The sequence below is a fragment of the Nicotiana tomentosiformis genome, chromosome 11, assembly GCF_000390325.3.
Source record: "Nicotiana tomentosiformis chromosome 11, ASM39032v3, whole genome shotgun sequence".
Classification (NCBI taxonomy): domain Eukaryota; kingdom Viridiplantae; phylum Streptophyta; class Magnoliopsida; order Solanales; family Solanaceae; genus Nicotiana; species Nicotiana tomentosiformis.
Window position 1 is genome coordinate 9,531,259 of NC_090822.1, and position 24,655 is coordinate 9,555,913.

The 24,655-nt window shown below is 37.2% G+C and overlaps 1 protein-coding gene across 1 annotated transcript; it reads right to left on the reverse strand.

Moving 5' to 3' along the window:
* Positions 1-2,870: 2,870 nt before the first annotated feature.
* On the reverse strand, positions 2,871-6,532 carry LOC104093865 (probable small nuclear ribonucleoprotein F). The gene is made up of 5 exons (XM_009599697.4): positions 6,393-6,532; positions 5,442-5,529; positions 5,285-5,322; positions 4,079-4,143; positions 2,871-3,232 (listed from the first exon to the last, which is right to left on the reverse strand). The coding sequence occupies exons 1-5, from the start codon at positions 6,393-6,395 to the stop codon at positions 3,163-3,165; spliced, it is 264 nt and encodes an 87-aa protein (XP_009597992.1). The 5' UTR covers positions 6,396-6,532; the 3' UTR covers positions 2,871-3,162.
* Positions 6,533-24,655: the final 18,123 nt, after the last annotated feature.

A 24,655-nucleotide genomic window follows, 5' to 3' on the forward strand; every position in this document is an offset into this window, starting at 1 on the left:
TAAAGGAAGAGATATTCATAAGTATTAGGAGAGTTATTAACTTTATCGAAGATATGAATATTGATTTATGTCAATCATAAATAATGAAGTTTGCATACAAAGAGAATTCTTAAAATGCATGCAATTTGAAGTAGATAAAGAGTGAACAAGATTTCCCTATATCTATTCAAAATCTTATATGAAAAAGAAAATAAATAAGAGGGGTCCTCGTCTGATCAATTAGAAGCAAAAGATCTCTTGATTACAATTAACTTTTTTTAAATGAGGAATTGTTTTGTAATCAACTTAATAAACTATTTAATTTCTGCTAGCTGGTATTAACTTGTATAGTCCATTTATATGAATACTAGCTTTTTTGACCGGTTTGGTTTGTATCAAATTCTTTTGCCCGATTTATTCCCTACTTCTATTAACTTAATAGATTTTATTAATCACGTTGTTTGATTATGATATGAAAAGCATTTTAACACTTTTGGGGTTTTTTTCGAGAACAAAGTGATTTATTTAACTTAGTGGTGAGACGTCCAAAGTGGTTGGTCCTTAGTTGATAACCAACATCGATCCTTTTTTTTTTTTTTTGAAAGTAAATTCATATCTAAAAGTTACATAATAATAGCAAAAAGTATTGTATTCACTAACTAAAAGGTTATAGCTAACGCCTATAAATGATGTACGAATTACCAATTTATGAAAAGAAATTTCTCTCAATGTCGTCGCAAGATTTTTGTTAGCGGTGTCATAATTAATCGGTGGCTGGTGAACCATAGGAGTTAAGAGATGACGAGAGATATGAAAAGTAGAATCGTACCAAGCCAACACGCTCAAAAATTGCAAATTCTAAAGGAGTTGTTCTGTATATTTTTTGTTTCCCACCTGGTGTTCAGTACCCGCATTAGGACCCTATAAATCTGGATCCAAGATCTCTGATTAAGGAGTACTTACCACTACATCACAACCCTTAATATATGTTTTTAGGCATTTGATATATGAAACCAAATGCCTAGAAATCCATGGCCACTAACACCTGGGGAGGGGGGATGAGAATTTTTGTCTTTTTTTGTGGCAAATTTTCCGTTTTCTGTGTCGACAAGTCTCATTTCCTGTAGTGTATCTGTTGCGAAAAATTGAAATGAAATACATAAAGTGCATTATGAAACTGAAATTTTACAAAAAAAAAAAAAAAAAAAAAAAAAAAAGGTGTAGACCACTTTAGCGATAGAGGAAATGATCTCTTGCGGCTATTTACAATTTGAATAGAAGAACATAACCTTTCAGATACCGTGTGTGTTACTATGTTATTTTTCATATCTCTTATATGTAAAAATGAAGATTTCTTGTAAAAAAAAAAAAAAAAAGGCATAAAACTATTAATAAATTGGTAAAGGACTACAAAATCAATTCTCCCGGCAGAGGAAATATAGTTCAACGTATTAATTTGAAGAACTAATCGCACCAACAAAAGTTAAAGCTAAACATTAAACTTCCTTCTTATTAATCTCAATAATTACAACCAATTCTAATACAACTCAATTCTTCTTATTACTATCATCACCTTTGGCACCATCATTAGGAGGAGTTCCAGGGAATGGAGGAAATATTGGAGGAAATTTAAAACCAGGAAATGGTGGAAGTGGAAATTTTGGCACATCATCACCAGGAATTGGGGGGGAAATATTGCCATCACTATTTGGTTTTGGTGGTGGTGGCGAGAATGGAAAAGTACGTCGCGGCAAATGAACAATTATGCTTTTTGTCACATAGGGTTTCTCGGTACCTGTGCTTTCAACTTTAGTTTCAGCGAAAGAATAGCCGAATAATAGAAAAATGCAAAAGGAGAAGGAAATAAGAGTCGAAAAGAAAGTGCTCTTAGTCGTTAGGGGCATAGACAATTTGATGAATGAATTGTGATCGTAAAGAGTGGAATTTATAGTTTGAGAGATGAGTCTATTTGATTAGGTAATTGTATCTCAAATGATATAATTGTATATAGGAGATTTTAAAATGTAATGGAGAAGATTACAGAGTCAGATAAGAGATTGAGCTTCTGAAAAGGTAAATTGAATTTCTTTAGAGGTGAATTGAATTTCTTTAGGCAATATATATATATATATATATATATATATATATATATATATATATATATATATATATATATATCAAATATTCTCTATTTGGAAAGGATGATATTGACCTTAATTAGGTGAGATTATAGCTGAAATTGAATATCTCATATATCAAGCAAATTAATCAAGGTTATAATATTTCCTGATTTTGTGATTTTGATTCGTTTCTATATAGTAATAAATTGCTCAATCCAATTGTTCCAAATACCTTATTTAGGTTTTGCTTAATTGGTCTGATTTTGTCATTTTGATTTTTTTTCCCTTAACTGGCACCTTTTATTGCTTGAGAAGAAAATGTCAAGAGAAAGAAACCACTCATTTCCTATTTTTTCCATAAGAAAATGTCAAGAGAAAGACCATTCATTTCCTATTTTTTCCATTTCTCGAAGTTACTATTTGGATAGGAGCCAAATTAAGAAGGAAGAGAGAAGAACTGAGACTAGCAAAGTAAATAGTAGTATTCTTTTATTTCTGATTACAGTAGGTTGTGTTGGCCGAGTTGTGCTTTATACATACAGTCAGATCTCTTTATAACAAGATTCATATATAACAATCATTCACTATAAAAGCCAAATTTCTTTCTCGAAACAGACTTTTATGTTATGTTATGATATATGTCCTCTATAGCAGCACTTCGCTATAGCATCCAAAAAATATCAGAACAAATGTGACCGTTATTGAGAAGTTTGACTTGTAAATACATTTTGGTGATTAATGAAAATTGAAGAAAGTGAATAATGCCATGTCTCCCGATCAATTTGTTCTATTCTTGCTAAACATAAACCAATATACAAAAATAATCTGAAGATCATATGGCTTTCAAGTCATATATCTGGTTTCATTTTGCTCCAGTAAATCATTAAGGTCACCAACCTCTTCCTCAGCTATCTATCAGCATACATTAGATAGCAATCTAGGAAAGTTTATCACATAATTGATAATACATACAAGGAGACGGATACGTTGTTCCATCACGGCCAATGAACCAGAAATCGGATTGCACTTGAAGAACGATGACACTACGAAAACAACATAGTTTCTAGTCGCGATCAGCATCTTCCAATTCTTCATCCTCAGGTACACCACGAAGATAGAGGACATTATTACATCTGCAAACGTAAAAGCAACAAGGTTAAGTAAGAGAAGTCGCATTTTCGTTAAGGAGCAGGCATTTCACTCGCAAAAAAAAAGAGCAGCCCAGTGCACTAAGCTCCCGCTATGTGCGGGGTCCAGGAAAGGGCTGGACCACAAGGGTCTATTGTACGCAGCCTTACCCTGCATTTTTTGCAAGAGGCTATTTCCACGGCTCGAACCCGTGACCTCCTGGTCACATGGCAGCAACTTTACCAATTGCGCCAAGGCTCCCCTTCTCGCAAATGATTTACAAATAAAGTTACACAACTATAAGAATTGGTGATTCGCAATGAGCCAAAAGTGAATTGGTGATTTGCCATGAGCCAAAAGTGAATGGTGAACAAATTAATAAGTAAATTTATAAGAAGAGCTAAACAGATCACTATCATAGACTGATGTTTCGGACAACTATCATTCAGATATTTCTGAGTCGTGAACTTATAAACCAATCAATAATCAATAAAAATTTAAGGTACTCTTTTTACAAGAATTGGAAATCTAAAAGAAAATGAAAACAGTGAGGCAATTTGTTATGGTCTTAATATTCCAGCCTTTCACTAAAAGGAAAAGATGTAACTGATCCAGTTGGAGAATCGTACTGTGAGGAAGATGGAACATGTAAATCAAGTCCGCAGGTAAGCATTGAATTAGTTAACAATAAGAGACTATCTTTGAAAATACGAGGCAGCATTTTAGCAGTTATGATTATTATGTTTTTTTTAATATATAACCATGACAGTATGATTATTATGCTCAGCTGTTGGCATGAATTTCAAATTCGGTCCACATATCAAGATCAAAAGACGAAGCCACGAAGGTACCTAATCAGGATCTCTCCGAGAGAACCAGTGCATTGTCCATCAATGTATTCTTCTGCGTTTGCAAGCTGCAAAAAGAATAACATGATTTCAGAACATCACACGACAAAAACACGCACATATGCACACATCACTAGAACAAGCAGGTTACCAGGAGCTTGCGACAACTTCTTCGGACAATGAAGATAGAATGCTTTTTCTGTAAATTTTGTTGTTTTGTGCTCGTTAATTTTCTGGTTTTAGTTATAAACTCATTTGTAAAACAAGTTCTCCTCCCAGAGTCATGTTTTTTATGCTTTTTATGTTTTTTACATAGTCAGGGATAGATTAAGCTATGCTTATCCCAATTAGCCTTCAAAGACACAGCTAAGAATATGTTTTACTTTTATGTGCTGCAGACAAATAAATTAGCTATTCATCTCCTACTCCACTTAAATGTCACACAGGACCTTTGAGAAAAGTCTTTGCATTGCTTCAAAGTCGATGGGTCATCCTTGAGCAGTTTGTAATTTCCTAATATACGGGGAAGGCACTATAAGCTCGTAAATTCAAATGCAAAACTTGGATTGGATGGCATCCTCACTGCATCTGTAGGTTTATATGGAAAGAAAGAACAGAGGTTTTCAAGATGAAACAACTGCCTTAATCAATGTGAAGCTCGGACCTCTCAGATAGCTACAGTTCAGGTATAAGGAACATACAGTGGAAAGGACTTAAAACATGTAAAAATTCACGAGCTTTGGTTCTCTTAGTTTTGACACATTCCGTTGTTAGTACTGTATTTTTCCTTGTCTTCTGCTTAATCTCCGATGAATCTATATTATTGCAAAAACCAAAATGCTACTTTTTTCGTGAACACAACTCGGCATTTACTGAATACAGTCCCTCCCCACCCCCCATCGGCCCATCCACAAACAGAAAAAAGGAAAAAGGAAATGTCCCAACTATTGTAAAAGTTAACAAGAATTCGCCTAAAGTTTGATATTCAAATAAATTCTTTTCAACCTGTTTGATAAGGAAATTCTTAATACAGTAATTGTGAATACGATGATCTAGACAGCAACTCATGCCTTGACGGATAGCAATGAATGGTTCATAATGAAGAGTTAAGGATATCATGAGGATATAGATGCACATAGATCCACTAAATAATGTTCTTTTAGACAATTTGAAATGGAAAAGGACAGAAACTCAAATTAAAAGCATTACCTGCAAGTTCATGTATGAATCCACGGAGACCAGATACCCTTGAAAGAGAAACAACAAAGAAAAGGACCTTAAGTTAAACAACGTCCGCCTAAATATCATCCTCAAAAACCTTAATGAAGAGCATAATTTTAGGAATCAGCGAGTGCAAGAAAAGTACCTTTGTACTCCATTCCCCATTTAAGCTTTACCATCACAGGCTTTCCCGTCAAATTGTTCAAATAAGGCTTGGGATTAACTGGTACTGACTGCAAAATACCCAAAGTTTCCAAATATAGTATGTTACTCTACTTTTTTTTTCCATTCAAAAATAATGAGTAAATGGTATAAGACCATGATGATTATTATAGCCAAGACACAAACTTTATTCCTAAACTCCTAATAATAGATTTTGTACAGTCACTCCAAAAAAGGAAAAAGATGAAAATGCCGGGAAGTTCTTCAGAAGATTCTCAGTACCAAACTTCTGATTTTTTTGATGACCGAGAAACCTGTGCCGAGGTTCTATCAGAAACAGTCTCTACCTGCACAAGGTAGGGGCAAGGTCTGCGTACGGTACCCTCCCCAGACCCAACTTCTAGGAATATATTGGGTATGTTGTCGTTGTTGAGAAATATGTCTGGAGCCAACCCTTAGGACTAACCACAACTTTCAAAAACCGGGACAACAGACCCGCCCATGTACCCTTCTCCACTTAAATACTAGGCTTAGTTCATAAGCGCTCGAACATGCAATCTAAGTCACAACTCCCTCAACCTTTGCCACTTGAACTAGCTACCAAATACTATATTGGAGCTCCACTTTTATAATTTAGCCTCTTTTATTTATCTAATACATGTATACTTCAAAAAAAACAATTTTAAATCTATACAAGTTTAAATCAGTTCATCAAACAATTTTAAGATCAGCAAACATTTGCTTCTGCTAAAACATTAGAACAAAAATATAAATTCTCGCATACAAATCTAGCTGAAGAATTATAACATTGCAAGTACATGAACAAGTAGTAAACGTAATTACAGAAGAAAAAACTTCAGTTTTCATATTAATTAACATAGTACGAGTTTAATTCGGTGAGTTAGTAATTAAATAGAAAATTAAGAGAATTTACCATGGCTTCGGTTGATTTGCTGGTGAGACGGCTAAGCTGCTACTGAAGCTTGAGAAAACCCCTAGCAGTGGTGGCGGCGGAGTCTGCCTTTGTTTATATAGCTAGGGTTTTGATAAAGTATGATTAATGTCATAAATGTCCCTCTTCTTTATTTTGGAGCGCGAATGCCCCATATTGTTTTGATGTAGTGCAGGATGGACCTGCATAATAATTACGGTGTGGTTGGTAAAAAAACAAATCCCTAGTCATCCTACATTTTAAACCTATTTACGCTCACTAGAGAGTTTCACTTAATTACTTTTTATATACGTATTTGCTAATTATATACAAAATTATAATAAATTAGAATCCTGAAATTAGGCAATTAAATATGTAATAATTGATAACCTTTAATTTGGTATATTTAACTAGGGGTATCAATGGTTCAGTTAGTCCGGTTATTTTATAAATTTTGTACCATATCAATTTTTCGGTTATTTTATTATGTATAACCAAACTTAAACTTTTCGAAACCGTCTCAATCATGTCGGTTACTCTTCGGTATCGGTACGGTTCGGTTAATTTTTGATATTTTTTTAATGTCATATAAAAGTCACTATTAAAAGTAGAATACAATAAAACACGTACTTGTATGTGACTTAGCCAAACTATCTAAACATTTTTACTGTTTAAAGAGTGATAAATTAAGAAAACATGAAAGATGATCAAATTATAGATCCAGATCCATCAACTATTCTATAACAGCGTAAAAGAAATTAAGCTATATATATATATATATATATATATATATATATATATATATATATATATATATATATATATATATATCACGAGTGAAAAGATATTAAACAAGTTGGGACTCAAGAATAAAGTTTATAGAAGATTAATATTCAAAAAGATAAATCTAAATCATATGAAAGGAACATACTCAACATATTATAGTTTGCTACTCATAATCGTTAGAATACTTTGTATCTTACTAGTGAATATGCTGAAAATAATTTAGTTTCAATAGGAGTAGCATAATAGGTTTGGGAATTAGGATTTTGAGTTTAATTACTTGTGGCTTGTAACTGTTTTCATAATTCCAACGCCCAAGAAAAAATTTAATAATTTATTATTTTTAAACTTAATGTATAGATATATTTTTCACATGTAAATTTATTCAGTACGGTACGGTAATTTTTTGATTTATTTTTGTAAAATAAAAAACCTATTTGAACCATGCTTAACTCCAAGAATCTGAGAGAAACTATTGCGGCGAGGCCATAAAAATTTTACGAGACGCCCTACTTGATCGCTCCCAAACTTTTTTTTTTTTTTAAAGTTTAACTAGAACTAGAGAACGAAAAACTCCAGGCCTTTTCTTCATCCTCATTCTTCTTCTTCTCCTTGAAAACAAAAGTGACAGTGATTTTTCATGGTGTTTGTGAACATGTTTTAATGTGGTTTATGGTGTTTTAGAGTTGTGAGCTACAGTAACGCTCCTTTCTTTGTTATTGCTTAGGATTTCTTCTTTATCTTAATTGCAAAATGGGCCTGCTAGATTTGTTATTATTTTGACAATTTGATGATTGAGATTTGTTCTTTGAGATATTTAGAGGTTATATTTCAAACTTCAACCCATTTGAAGTAGATTTAGGTGTTAGGTCATGTGTATTATAAAAATTCAGAAAATAAATTTTTGTTTCTAGACAATTTGCACTTCAGACCTATTTGACCATAAGTGCATGAAAATATTGGTTGCACTTCAAGCCTATTTGGCCTTTGTAAATTTTTCACTTTAGGCCTATTTGGCTTTAAGTGCATCTTAAATGCAATTTTTGCACTTTATACTTCATTGACCTTAAGTGCATTATACTTCACACTAAAAAAACATTTCCTTCAACTTCAAACTCGATAAGTCTGAAGCTGATATGCAAGTGGGACTTACAAATTTTTGTGCAAAGTGGGCATAACTTCAATGGTGACCTTAAAACTAGGTATAAATATAAATGCCCGGCGCAGCCTACTTGAAACCTGTAACGACCTAACTTGTCGTTTTGAATATTTACGCTCCTTTCAACTATTTGAAGTCTTGAATAGCTTCATATGATATATTATGACGTGTGTGAATCGCCAGTTTTGATGTTTCAGGTGTTTCCGGATTAGTTCGGAAGAATAAATTTTATGTTGGAAACTTAAATGAAATGGGTTGACCGGAGTTTTGACTTTTGTGCAAATGACTCCGGAATAGAGTTTTGATGATTCCAATAGCTGCTTATGGTGATATATCAATCCGACCGATCGTTTTGAGCATTTATGCTCCTTTCAACTATTTGAGGTCTTGCATAACTTCGTACGAGGTATTATGACTTGTGTGAATTGTCGGTTTTAGTTTTAAGGTATTTCGGAGTTAGCTTGGAAGAATGAATTTCACGTTGAAAGATTAAGTTGAAATAGTTGATCGAATGTTGACTTATGTGTAAATGACCCCGGAATACAGTTTTAATGATTCCAATAGCTCTGTATGGTAATTATAGACTTAGGAGTGTGTCCGAAAAATTATTTGGAGGTCCATAGTAGAATTAGGCTTGAAATGGCGAAAGTTGAATTTTTGAAAAGTTTGACCGGGGGTTGACTTTTTGGTATCTGGGTCGGAATCCGATTCCGGAAATTGGAATAGGGTCGTTATGTTATTTATGACTTGTGTGCAAAATTTGAGATCAATCGGACTTGATTCGATAGGTTTCGACATCGAATGTACAAGTTGGAAATTTCATAATAGACTAAAGTTCAAGTGAGTTCGCACAAGACCAAACTTCAAATGAGAATAACTCTCATGATATGAAGTGTTATATGGTGTATTACCTATAAAATGAAATATCTTTGAGTCTAGTTTCTAACGCTTCGAACCGTTCATCATTTGGACATTCCTATAAGAAGTTATGACTAAATTACCAAAGGCTGGAAAACTGTAATTCTGCGACCAATTATGCGATCGCAAAACTGCTTCTGCGACCGCAAAGTGGTCGCATAATGGACCAGAAGAACCCAGTTCTGGGCACCGATTTTGCGATCAACTTTGCGGCCCGCATACCCATTCTGCGGTCCATTATGCGACCGCAGACCTGCTTTCGGAGGGTTAATTTTTTTATTTTCATAACCCGATCTCATTTTGATAAATAGGCTTTTGGACATATTTTAGAGCAAAAATATGACATTTTTAGAGAGAAGGGGGAGTGTTCTAGAGAGGGGAAGAAGCTCAAGTGCTTTGTTCATCAAGATCTTATTCAAGCTTTGAAATCCAACAAGGAAATATCACAAAATCTTCACCCAAGAGGTAAAGCTCTAACCCCTAGTCTTCAATTTTGAGTTTGGGTAAAGATGGGTGATTAAGAGTATGATTCTTGGGTGTAATAGTATTATTTATACATATCAATAAGGTTTATGAAAAGATTATTGAGTTCAAATAGGTAAAGATTGGGTTGAAAATAGTAGAAATCTTCAAAGACTTTAATTGAAGATTGAGGATTGAGTTGATGTCGGAATTTGGTAAAATTTGTATGGTTGACTCGTTGTTGGGCATTCATATTTTGTAACTTTTATCGGGTTCCGAGACATGGGCCCCACGGGCAATTTTTGAGCTAATTTTGGATTTTATTGGAAAATTAGTATCTCCTTATAGAATTAATTACAATAATTGGTATTGATTGAATCAAATTAATTGTGTCTAGATACGAGGCTTTCGGAGACCAATTCTCATGGCAAAGGCATAGCGGAATAATGAATTACACGGTTTGAGGTAAGTAACAGTTATAAATCTGGTCCTGAGGGTATGAAACCCCGGATTTTGGTATAATGTGATTATTTTGGAGGTGACACACACACTAGGTGACAGGCGTGTAGGCGTGCACCGAGGGGATTGTGACTTGGTTCGTCCCGGGAAACTGTAAAGTTGAATAATTTGTTGTTAGCTATATGCTCTCTATGTGTTGATAAAATTTGACTGTAAATCATGTTAGAAATCATGCTTAGGCTATGTGATAGTACTGTTGGGACCCACAGAGGTCGCGTACTTATTGAATTGCCTGCTAAATGCTATATGTACTCACTCTCAGTTTTTACTTGCACGTTTTATCTCAGTCTCTGTTATTATTGTTAATATATCATATTATTGTTGTTTGGGTTGATTTCATGATTATTGAGAGCCCGAGAGACTAGAGAGATTTATGACTGAGTGAGGCCGATGGCCTGATTGTGAGATATTGATACTATAGCACGTGAGTTGGCCGTGCAGCACGTGAGTTGGCCGTGCAGCATGTGAGTTGGTTGTGCAGCACGTGAGTTGGCCGTGCAGATCCTTATATTATACTATAGCACGTGAGTTGTTTGTGCATCATGTGAGTTAGTCGCGCGGATCCAGATATTTATATTATGGCACGTGAGTTGTCCGTGCAGCATGTGAGTTGTCCGTGCAGATTATAGCGCTTGGGCAGTAGGAGCCCTTCCGGAGTCTGTACACCCCAGTAAGCGCAGGTACCCATTGAGTGTGAGTGATGAGGGCTGGAAGCCCAACGAGTGATGAGGGCTGTGAGTCCAGTGAGTGATTGTTGTCGTGAGAAGTTGTACCTGATTTCCATTTGTTGTTGCATCTAGTTGCTATCTGTCATTGTTGTGAAATCTCTGAAAGATTTTATATACGAATAACATGAACATGAACTGTATAAAAATTAATTTGACATTAAACTGCCAAATTTGAAAGCATGTCTATTCTTTGATGGAACTATTGAATATGAATTGTAGTTGTGTAGCTAGTCATTATCTTCAGTTCTTTATTTATTATTGTTACTTACTGAGTTGGTTGTACTCATACTACACCATGTACTTCGTGTGCAGATTCAGGTGTTCCCGGTCATAGAGGGTGTTGATTCTCTCGCACAGTTGATTTTTTTGGAGATTCAGAGGTAGCTGTCGTGTTTCGCAGACCTTGTCTCTTCTTCTTTATCTCCCTGTTTATTGTATTTGGTCTCGGACTATTATAAACCATATTTTCCAGACTTGTATTCAGATTAGATGCTCATGTACTTAGTGACACCAGGTTTTGGGAGTGGTTGTATCAGTAATTGTAGGATTTATGGATTTTATTGAAATATTATATTTTCAAACTTAAGAGAAATTGCGGTTTATTGAGATTTTTAGCTTGCCTAGTATTGAGATAGGCGCCATCACAACTGGTGAGATTTTGGATTTTGACAAGTTGGTATCAGAGCTTTAGGTGACATGTGTCTCATGAGTCATGAGCAGGTTTAGTAGAGTTTTGCGGATCGGTACGGAGACGTCTGTACTTATCTTCAAGAGGTTGCCGAACCCTTAGGAAAATTTCACTTTCTCGTATTCTATCGTGTAGAATTGATTCAGCTTGAAATATAACTCTTTGAATTCCTTCCACGCACTCGTATGCGCACATGAGCGCTTGGTATCAGTTGTGCATCGCCGGCTTGTGATTCTATGAATGAGGTTCAAGATGTGTGTTTTGTGTTTTGGTGATGGGCTAGTCTGGAGGACTTAAGGCCGGGTTTAGACCGCAACTTAGGCTCGATAGCTTCAGTTGTAACCTGTACATTTGGACTTATATGTCCGGTAATGTCCCTACGAGTGGAATTTGTAGCTCGATGAGTGGTGGAATGGCTTTGTGATGAGTATGATGTAACTGCGGTATATGTTAAGACGATTTGAATGTGACGAGAAGTGTTTCCTTGAAATGTAAAGGAAGGCCATTGGGTGCTTTATTTTTGTTTTGATGTGACGTACAATCTCGAGTGTGAATGCTTTGAGAGATCTTTCACGTTGTTAAATTTTGGGGCATATTAAATTTCCGTGTCAGGTTAATGAGCTTGGACTTAGAAAGATTTAGTGATTTCATAGTAATTGTGGCTACGAAAGGGTATAAAAAGATGCCAATTTGAGACTAAGCAGGTGGGTTATCTCATGCGCAGTAATCTATATAGGTGTGTTCCTTATGATGTGAATAGAGATTTTCTTTTCTGCCAGCGGGGCGTATGTGTTGAGACTTGAATTTGAACTTGGTTGAGAAAGTTGACTTGAGTGTTAAGAGAATGAATGCGAGATTAGCGGATGATTGGGGTATTTTATAGTTGATGTGTCTTGAGCTTGAGAAGAATTTTCATTGAACTAACTGCGGTATTAAGGCAGTAATAAAATATGGTATTGTGAGTTATCAAGTATTTTAATCTATGGCTTTGAGCCAAGTGGGGGAGCCTGTTATTGACAATTCAATTCATGGTTATGTGTTAATTGTTTTGTTTTGGTCTGAAGTATACTTGGGAATCAGTGATGACTTGCAAAGGTGGAGTTCGAGAATGACTCGAGTAAGGAGATTTTTTTATACGGGTTATATTGTGCTTTATGAGTATATGAACATCGTGGTATGAGTGAATTATTATTTGTAAATCATGTAGTGTACACGGAGTATGAATTTGATAGGTGGTAATAAGGCAATGTTACTTATTTAAGTTTTGATTGTGCTAAAATAGTACATGTCTTTCGGCCCGTTTGGGACAGAGTAAATTAGATTTGAGCAGAGTGGATGACTATTGAGAAGGTTCTAATGGATTCAAAATGTATATGTGGAAATTGAAATTGTTTTTTTTTCGAATTTGCATATTAATAGAATCAGTTACTTACATTAGATGATATCGGGATATGCGGTAATTCTATTTGACTACGGATTCTATATTTTAGTATAAGAAAGGAAAGATGAAAAATTTTAAATTCGCATAAGTTATTTTCAGAATGAGTGTTATGGTTGGGGTATCTATGAAGGTGCTTAAGAAGAATACAATGGCTTATGGGCCTTAGGGCGGTGTAGTTTTGTGTTAGGATGTCTTTTAGCGAGCTTTGGGTAAAGTAGTAGTGTTCTGACAAGGAGAAATGGCAACTTGAGGATAATCCAGAAGAAACTCGGAGAAAATAGGACAAATGGGTAACATGCTGGATCAGTATGGTAATGGTATGCTCGGCTCTTTTGGTTCTTAAGATGAGGTGGGGCTTTACGGGTGTTTTGTGGCAATACTCTTGGATTTGGCAACCTATGTGGCTTGGTGGAGTTAGAAGAATTCGGTTCTAATAGCTTGGATGTGTGCAAATGGATTTTGAAGAGTTCTCAATGGTTTTTACCACGGTTCGAGGAGTATAGTTCCTGCCGGCATGAAGAATATGTGACGTATTGAGATTTTCTCCGGGAGGAAATCAAGTGGAAGGTTTTTGATTGACCGGGTATGTATTCTGCTTGTGACTCAAAGTGATTATGAGGTTCTTGTACTCTTCATATGATGGCATGGTAAACGCGGTGTATTGTGTGGGATTGAAATTTATTTGTACAAAGTGGCAGTTCATTCTTGAAAGGAAGATCACGAATTTTGGATAGAATGGTCAATTTCAGCTAATTAGATGAATGTTATAACTGCTTGGTATTCCCTGAGAAAGGTGTGCATTTCAAAAGGCACATTGTGTTTTGACTTACGGATGTTCATTGGTATTGCCGTACTCACCTGGTTGATAGACTGTTGATATTCAAATTATTATTACATGGCACGAAAGAATTATGAAAGTACTCCTTATGGGAAGATCGTGACAAGTATGTGTTAGTCATTCTAGTGCTGGAGTTGTGATCAGTTACGGTGATTCATGTGTTTGATAGATTTGGAGACTGAGAGTTCTCAGAAGTATATTATTTCGGGTTGCGGCCTGTTTGAGGCGAGTATCTTATTTTAACTCAGTGGAGGCACTAGTTGCGTTAATTATTTGTGATAGCTACGTGCTATAAGTGTGCATATATGTAAGGTTTGAGCCAATGTGCGAGCATCGGGGCATGTATTTATACTCGAAAGAATGCTTAGGCTATAATATGCCTAGAGTTGACTGTTAAACGTAAAGTTATAATGTTTCTCGTAATCGTACCTTTGTTGAGAACTATCTGGGCTACAATTGAGGTTACCAAGAGGCTAATTTCCCTGAATAAACGGGGTAGTTATTATTTCTGCGTTAACTTCTCGATTTGGAGCATGATAGTAGACTTTGCACATGCTTACACTATAGTGTGCTATTTATACCAGTCCAGGAGCATGAGAATCTTATTTCATTATCATATACAAGTGTACTTGTTTAATTGCTCTTGTATGATATGCTGGGATTGGAGGCCGGTGACCATGCCAGGCGATTCATATTATTGGCACGTGTTGTCCGTGCCGTGTGTGGGATTTTTATTTCTATGATAATTTATCTGATTCATTAACTTCCTTCCTCTATAATTGTGCACATGCACTTACGGTTATCCTATTCACAAAATTTGAGGAGTTGGTTGTAACATTATGGTTGTGGTGGTGCTTGTGGAACTTACAATACGGTTCTCTTCCTTGAGACATTTCCCATATTTGGGTACACGGAGTGCGCAGTGGTGGCTTAAGTTATATCGATGTGGCGTATTTGTGGGATAGTTGCGTTTAATAAAATAAAGTCGTTGGACCTAGAATGGGTGTTATGAGGCTTGATTATGGTATATTCGGGAGGATAATATTGAAAGTCGGCTTAGGAGAGGATTGTGGTTCTGGTTGGGGCGAGAGAGCTCCATGACTAGTTGATCTGATTAGTGATTATGAGCTTTTGATTTTTTCTTTCATCTTTGGCAGTGTACGAAGGTTTTGGAATGAGGTTCTGTTGAATGTGGGGTTTTATACTAGTACTTGGTTGGTTTGAAGTAGTTATTGTGATCAGGAATGGTGCTACGAGCGGGCGAGTTGTGTAATATGCTGGGTGATTATATCCTTGATTATAGTTATAGCTCGATGTAGCTTGTTCACACTCATACAGTGTGTAAATGTAAGATTCGTGTCTTGAAAAGAAATTCTGAAGGTTGGGAATTGAATTCCAAGGTTTTTGGGCTAAGGTTAAATTAAGGATTTTCAGTTGTATTGTGTTGTCGGACCTATGTGGAATAGGGTGATGTGGGATCACCCCCGGATACGTGCGTGGTAAGATGGAATAGTGATTTAAAGGCTTAGGAATAACTATTGGCACGTTCGAGGACGAACGCATGTTTAAGTGGGGGAGATTATAACGACCCGACCGATCATTTTGAGCATTTACTCTCCTTTCAACTATTTGAGGTCTTGCATAGTACGAGGTATGATGACTTGTGTGAATTATCGGTTTTAGTTTTAAGGTATTTCGGAGTTAGCTTGGAAGAATGAATTTCACATTGAAAGATTAAGTTGAAATAGTTGACCGAATGTTGATTTATGTGTAAACGACCCTGGAATAGAGTTTTGATGATTCCAATAGCTCTGTATGGTGATTATGGACTTAGGAGCGTGCCCGAAAAATTATTTGGAGGTCCGTAGTAGAATTAGGCTTGAAATTGCGAAAGTTGAATTTTTGGAAAGTTTGACCGGGGTTGACTTTTTGGTATCTGGGTTGGAATCCGATTCCGGAAATTAGAATAGGTTCGTTATGTCATTTATGACTCGTGTGCAAAATTTGAGGTTAATCGGACTTGATTCGATAGGTTTCGACATCGAATGTACAAGTTAGAAATTTCATAATATACTAAAGTTCAAGTGAGTTCGCACAAGGCAAAACTTCAAATGCGCATAACTCTCATGATACGAAGTGTTATATGATGTATGACCTATCAAATGAAATATATTTGAGTCTAGTTTCTAACGCTTTGAACCGTTAGTCATTTGGACATTTCTACAGGAAGTTATGACTAAATTACCAAAAGGCAGGAAAACTACAATTTTGCGACCAATTATGCGATCGCAAAATAGTTATGCGATCGCAAAATTGCTTCTGCGACCGCAAACTTGTCGCAGAATGGAACAGAAGAGCCCGGTTCTGGGCACCGATTTTGCGATCAACTTTGCGGTCGGCATACCCATTCTACGGTCCATTATGCGACCGCAGACCTGCTTTCGAAGGGTTAATTTTTCTATTTTCATAACCCGATCCCATTTTGATAAATAGGCTTTGGGACTCATTTTGGAGCAAAAATATGACATTTTTAGAGAGAAGGGAGAGTGTTCTAGAGAGAGGAAGAAGCTCAACTGCTTTGTTCGTCAAGATCTTGTTCAAGCTTTGAAATCCAACAAGAAAATATCACAAGATCTTCACCCAAGAGGTAAGGTTCTAATCCCTAGTCTTCAATTTCGAATTTGGGTAAAGATGGGTGATTAAGAGTATGATTCATGGGTGTAATAGTATTATTTATACATATCAATAAGGTTTATGGAAAGATTGTTGAGTTCAAATGGGTAAAGATTGGGTTGAAAATGGTAGAAATCTTCAAAGACTTTAATTGAAGATTTGAGGGTCGAGTTGATGTCGGAATTTGGTAAAATTTATATGGTTGGACTCGTTGTTGGATGAGCGTTCATATTTTATAACTTTTATCGGGTTTCGATACGTGGTCCCCACAGGTAAATTTTGAGTTAATTTCGGATTTTATTGAAAAATTAGTATCTCCTTATGAAATTAATTATAATAATTGGTATTGATTGAATCGAATTAATATTGTCTAGATATGATGCTTTCGGAAACCAATTCTCATGGCAAGGGCATAGCAGAATAATGAATTACACGGTTTGAGGGTATGAAACCTCAGATTTTGGTATCATGTGATTATTTTGGAGGTGATGCACATGCTAGGTGACAGGCGTGTGGGCATGCACCGAGAGGATTGTGACTTGGTTCGTCCCGAAAAACTGTAAAGTTGAATAATTTGTTGTTAGCTATATGCTCTCTATGTGTTGATAAAATTTGACTGTAAATCATGTTAGAAATCATGCTTTGGCTATGTAATAATATTGTTGGGACCCACAAAGGTCGCGTACTTGTTGAATTGCCTGCTAAATGCTATATGTACTCAGTCTCAGTTTTTACTTACATATTTTATCTCAGTATCTGTTATTATTATTGATACATCATATCATTGTTGTTTGGGTTGATTTCATGATTATTGAGAGCCCGAGAGAGTAGAGAGATTTATGACTGAGTGAGGCCGATGGCCTGATTATGAGATATTGATACTATAGCACGTGAGTTGGTCGTACAGCACGTGAGTTGGCCGTGCAGATCCTTATATTATACTATAGCACGTGAGTTGGCCGTGCAGCATGTGAGTTGGTCGCGCGGATCCAGATGTTTATATTATGGCACGTGAGTTGCCCCTCAGCACATGAGTTGTCCGTGCAGCACGTGAGTTGTCCGTGCAGATTATAGCGCTTGGCCTGTAGGAGCCCCTCCGGAGTCTGTACACCCCCAGTGAGCGCGGGTACCTATTGAGTGTGAGTGATGAGGGCTGGGAGCATAACGAGTGATGAGGGTTGGGAGCCTAGTGAGTGATTGTTGTCCTGAGAGGTTGTACCTGATTTCCATTTGTTGTTGCATGTAGTTGCTATCTGTCATTGTTGTGAAATCTCTGAAAGATTTTATATACGAACTACATGAACATGAACTATATAAAAATTGATTTGACATTAAACTGCCAAATTTGAAAGCATGTCTATTCTTTGATGGAACTACTGAATATGAATTGTAGTTGTGTATCTCGTCACTATCTTCAGTTATTTATTTATTATTGTTACTTACTGAGTTGGTTATACTCATACTACACCATGTACTTCGTGTGCAGATCCAGGTGTTCTCGGTCATAGCGGGTGTTGATTCTCTCGCACAGTTAATTTTTTTGGAGATTCAGAGGTAGCTGCCATATTTCGCAGACCTTGTCTCTTCTTCCCTATCTCCTTGTTTATTATATTTGGTCTCGGACTATTATAGACCATATTTTCCAGACTTATATTCAGATTAGATGCTCATGTACTCAGTGACACCAGGTTTTGGGAGTGATTGTATCGGTAATTGTAGGATTTTATGGATTTTATTGAAATATTATATTTTCAAACTTAAGAGAAATTGTGGTTTATTGAGATTTTTGGCTTGCCTCGTATTGAGATAGGTGCCATCACGACGGGTGAGATTTTGGGTCGTGACAGGTGATTTTTGACTTAGGAGTGTGTCTGAAAAATTATTTGGAAGTCCGTAGTTAAATTAGGCTTGAAATGGCGAAAAGAGAAATTTTAAGTTTTGAAGTTTGACCGGGGAGTTGACTTTTTGATATCGGGGTCGGAATCCAGTTCTGAAAATTTTCATAGGTCCGTTATGTAATTTATGACTTATGTGCAAAATTTGAGGTTAATCGGACTTGATTCGACAGGTTTCAGCATCGAATGTAGAAGTTGGGATATCAGACTGGGTCTCCTCTTCTATTTGACCGGGTGAAACTTTGGGTCTAGACTTAGCTTGTGAGTGGTTATCTCCGGTGGGATCCCTGTCATGTCAAAGTGGGACCAAGAGAAACAATCTTCGTTAGTTATAAGAAATTGAACGAGTCTTTTCCTAAGCTCGGAGCTTAACCCCGTGCCCAGGTATACCTTTCGATCGGGCATGTGTTCTCTCAATACGACTTGTTCCAGCTCCTCGACCGTCAATTTAGTGGCATCGGAATCATCGGGGGCTATAAAAGATCTGGGAACCCCGTAATCGTCATTCTCGCCTTCCCTTTATCTGTCCGAATTTGCCAAGCACGATATCAGTGATTGCTATTTAGCCCCGTTTTTAACCATTTGGTTCGGATCCTTCGATGTTGTAGATGCTGGTATCACTTCCTCGACCGCGAACATTTCCTTTGCGGTCAGTTGTTCACCGTAGACTATTTTGACTCCGCTAGGTGTTGGGAATTTCAGTGGCTGATGCAGTGTCGAGGGCACCGCCCTCATGTTGTGGATCCATGACGTCCCAAATAAAGCGTTGTACCTCATGTCTCCTTCGATCACATAAAACTTTATTTCTTGGATGGTCCCGGTGGTGTTTGCTGGTAATGTTATCTCACCTTTAGTAGTTTCACATGCCATGTTAAATCCATTTAGAACTCGAGTTGCATGTATGGTTTGGTTTTGTAGACCGAGTTGCTCCATGACTCTTGATCGAATGATGTTGGCCGAGCTACCTGGATCAATTAACACACGTTTTACTCGAATTTTATTTACGAGTACAGATATTACCAGTGCATCATTGTGAGGTTATACAATCCCTTTCGCGTCCTCATCGTTGAAAGATAAGCTTTCTTACAATACGGTTCTCTTCCTTGAGACATTTCCCATATTTGGGTACACGGAGTGCGCAGTGGTGGCTTAAGTTATATCGATGTGGCGTATTTGTGGGATAGTTGCGTTTAATAAAATAAAGTCGTTGGACCTAGAATGGGTGTTATGAGGCTTGATTATGGTATATTCGGGAGGATAATATTGAAAGTCGGCTTAGGAGAGGATTGTGGTTCTGGTTGGGGCGAGAGAGCTCCATGACTAGTTGATCTGATTAGTGATTATGAGCTTTTGATTTTTTCTTTCATCTTTGGCAGTGTACGAAGGTTTTGGAATGAGGTTCTGTTGAATGTGGGGTTTTATACTAGTACTTGGTTGGTTTGAAGTAGTTATTGTGATCAGGAATGGTGCTACGAGCGGGCGAGTTGTGTAATATGCTGGGTGATTATATCCTTGATTATAGTTATAGCTCGATGTAGCTTGTTCACACTCATACAGTGTGTAAATGTAAGATTCGTGTCTTGAAAAGAAATTCTGAAGGTTGGGAATTGAATTCCAAGGTTTTTGGGCTAAGGTTAAATTAAGGATTTTCAGTTGTATTGTGTTGTCGGACCTATGTGGAATAGGGTGATGTGGGATCACCCCCGGATACGTGCGTGGTAAGATGGAATAGTGATTTAAAGGCTTAGGAATAACTATTGGCACGTTCGAGGACGAACGCATGTTTAAGTGGGGGAGATTATAACGACCCGACCGATCATTTTGAGCATTTACTCTCCTTTCAACTATTTGAGGTCTTGCATAGTACGAGGTATGATGACTTGTGTGAATTATCGGTTTTAGTTTTAAGGTATTTCGGAGTTAGCTTGGAAGAATGAATTTCACATTGAAAGATTAAGTTGAAATAGTTGACCGAATGTTGATTTATGTGTAAACGACCCTGGAATAGAGTTTTGATGATTCCAATAGCTCTGTATGGTGATTATGGACTTAGGAGCGTGCCCGAAAAATTATTTGGAGGTCCGTAGTAGAATTAGGCTTGAAATTGCGAAAGTTGAATTTTTGGAAAGTTTGACCGGGGTTGACTTTTTGGTATCTGGGTTGGAATCCGATTCCGGAAATTAGAATAGGTTCGTTATGTCATTTATGACTCGTGTGCAAAATTTGAGGTTAATCGGACTTGATTCGATAGGTTTCGACATCGAATGTACAAGTTAGAAATTTCATAATATACTAAAGTTCAAGTGAGTTCGCACAAGGCAAAACTTCAAATGCGCATAACTCTCATGATACGAAGTGTTATATGATGTATGACCTATCAAATGAAATATATTTGAGTCTAGTTTCTAACGCTTTGAACCGTTAGTCATTTGGACATTTCTACAGGAAGTTATGACTAAATTACCAAAAGGCAGGAAAACTACAATTTTGCGACCAATTATGCGATCGCAAAATAGTTATGCGATCGCAAAATTGCTTCTGCGACCGCAAACTTGTCGCAGAATGGAACAGAAGAGCCCGGTTCTGGGCACCGATTTTGCGATCAACTTTGCGGTCGGCATACCCATTCTACGGTCCATTATGCGACCGCAGACCTGCTTTCGAAGGGTTAATTTTTCTATTTTCATAACCCGATCCCATTTTGATAAATAGGCTTTGGGACTCATTTTGGAGCAAAAATATGACATTTTTAGAGAGAAGGGAGAGTGTTCTAGAGAGAGGAAGAAGCTCAACTGCTTTGTTCGTCAAGATCTTGTTCAAGCTTTGAAATCCAACAAGAAAATATCACAAGATCTTCACCCAAGAGGTAAGGTTCTAATCCCTAGTCTTCAATTTCGAATTTGGGTAAAGATGGGTGATTAAGAGTATGATTCATGGGTGTAATAGTATTATTTATACATATCAATAAGGTTTATGGAAAGATTGTTGAGTTCAAATGGGTAAAGATTGGGTTGAAAATGGTAGAAATCTTCAAAGACTTTAATTGAAGATTTGAGGGTCGAGTTGATGTCGGAATTTGGTAAAATTTATATGGTTGGACTCGTTGTTGGATGAGCGTTCATATTTTATAACTTTTATCGGGTTTCGATACGTGGTCCCCACAGGTAAATTTTGAGTTAATTTCGGATTTTATTGAAAAATTAGTATCTCCTTATGAAATTAATTATAATAATTGGTATTGATTGAATCGAATTAATATTGTCTAGATATGATGCTTTCGGAAACCAATTCTCATGGCAAGGGCATAGCAGAATAATGAATTACACGGTTTGAGGGTATGAAACCTCAGATTTTGGTATCATGTGATTATTTTGGAGGTGATGCACATGCTAGGTGACAGGCGTGTGGGCATGCACCGAGAGGATTGTGACTTGGTTCGTCCCGAAAAACTGTAAAGTTGAATAATTTGTTGTTAGCTATATGCTCTCTATGTGTTGATAAAATTTGACTGTAAATCATGTTAGAAATCATGCTTTGGCTATGTAATAATATTGTTGGGACCCACAAAGGTCGCGTACTTGTTGAATTGCCTGCTAAATGCTATATGTACTCAGTCTCAGTTTTTACTTACATATTTTATCTCAGTATCTGTTATTATTATTGATACATCATATCATTGTTGTTTGGGTTGATTTCATGATTATTGAGAGCCCGAGAGAGTAGAGAGATTTATGACTGAGTGAGGCCGATGGCCTGATTATGAGATATTGATACTATAGCACGTGAGTTGGTCGTACAGCACGTGAGTTGGCCGTGCAGATCCTTATATTATACTATAGCACGTGAGTTGGCCGTGCAGCATGTGAGTTGGTCGCGCGGATCCAGATGTTTATATTATGGCACGTGAGTTGCCCCTCAGCACATGAGTTGTCCGTGCAGATTATAGCGCTTGGCCTGTAGGAGCCCCTCCGGAGTCTGTACACCCCCAGTGAGCGCGGGTACCTATTGAGTGTGAGTGATGAGGGCTGGGAGCATAACGAGTGATGAGGGTTGGGAGCCTAGTGAGTGATTGTTGTCCTGAGAGGTTGTACCTGATTTCCATTTGTTGTTGCATGTAGTTGCTATCTGTCATTGTTGTGAAATCTCTGAAAGATTTTATATACGAACTACATGAACATGAACTATATAAAAATTGATTTGACATTAAACTGCCAAATTTGAAAGCATGTCTATTCTTTGATGGAACTACTGAATATGAATTGTAGTTGTGTATCTCGTCACTATCTTCAGTTATTTATTTATTATTGTTACTTACTGAGTTGGTTATACTCATACTACACCATGTACTTCGTGTGCAGATCCAGGTGTTCTCGGTCATAGCGGGTGTTGATTCTCTCGCACAGTTAATTTTTTTGGAGATTCAGAGGTAGCTGCCATATTTCGCAGACCTTGTCTCTTCTTCCCTATCTCCTTGTTTATTATATTTGGTCTCGGACTATTATAGACCATATTTTCCAGACTTATATTCAGATTAGATGCTCATGTACTCAGTGACACCAGGTTTTGGGAGTGATTGTATCGGTAATTGTAGGATTTATGGATTTTATTGAAATATTATATTTTCAAACTTAAGAGAAATTGTGGTTTATTGAGATTTTTGGCTTGCCTCGTATTGAGATAGGTGCCATCACGACGGGTGAGATTTTGGGTCGTGACAGGTGATTTTTGACTTAGGAGTGTGTCTGAAAAATTATTTGGAAGTCCGTAGTTAAATTAGGCTTGAAATGGCGAAAAGAGAAATTTTAAGTTTTGAAGTTTGACCGGGGAGTTGACTTTTTGATATCGGGGTCGGAATCCAGTTCTGAAAATTTTCATAGGTCCGTTATGTAATTTATGACTTATGTGCAAAATTTGAGGTTAATCGGACTTGATTCGACAGGTTTCAGCATCGAATGTAGAAGTTGGGATATCAGACTGGGTCTCCTCTTCTATTTGACCGGGTGAAACTTTGGGTCTAGACTTAGCTTGTGAGTGGTTATCTCCGGTGGGATCCCTGTCATGTCAAAGTGGGACCAAGAGAAACAATCTTCGTTAGTTATAAGAAATTGAACGAGTCTTTTCCTAAGCTCGGAGCTTAACCCCGTGCCCAGGTATACCTTTCGATCGGGCATGTGTTCTCTCAATACGACTTGTTCCAGCTCCTCGACCGTCAATTTAGTGGCATCGGAATCATCGGGGGCTATAAAAGATCTGGGAACCCCGTAATCGTCATTCTCGCCTTCCCTTTATCTGTCCGAATTTGCCAAGCACGATATCAGTGATTGCTATTTAGCCCCGTTTTTAACCATTTGGTTCGGATCCTTCGATGTTGTAGATGCTGGTATCACTTCCTCGACCGCGAACATTTCCTTTGCGGTCAGTTGTTCACCGTAGACTATTTTGACTCCGCTAGGTGTTGGGAATTTCAGTGGCTGATGCAGTGTCGAGGGCACCGCCCTCATGTTGTGGATCCATGACGTCCCAAATAAAGCGTTGTACCTCATGTCTCCTTCGATCACATAAAACTTTATTTCTTGGATGGTCCCGGTGGTGTTTGCTGGTAATGTTATCTCACCTTTAGTAGTTTCACATGCCATGTTAAATCCATTTAGAACTCGAGTTGCATGTATGGTTTGGTTTTGTAGACCGAGTTGCTCCATGACTCTTGATCGAATGATGTTGGCCGAGCTACCTGGATCAATTAACACACGTTTTACTCGAATTTTATTTACGAGTACAGATATTACCAGTGCATCATTGTGAGGTTATACAATCCCTTTCGCGTCCTCATCGTTGAAAGATAAGCTTTCTTCCGGTATGTAGTCTCGAGTTCGTTTCTCCATAGTAATGGATACTTTGGTGCGTTTCAACATTGGCCCGTGTGGGATATCGACCCACCGGTGATCATGTTAACGACATGTTGAGGTTCTTCTTGTTCCGTTTGCTTATTAGAATCCCTACTCCTGAAATGATTCTTGGCTTGGTCGCTGAAGAATTCTCGAAGGTGCTCATTGTTGAATAGTCGGGCTACTACTTCTCTCAACTATCAACAATCTTCTGTTATGTGACCGTGAGTGCCATGATATTTTCACATCTTCTTAGGATCCCTTTGGGTTGGATCGG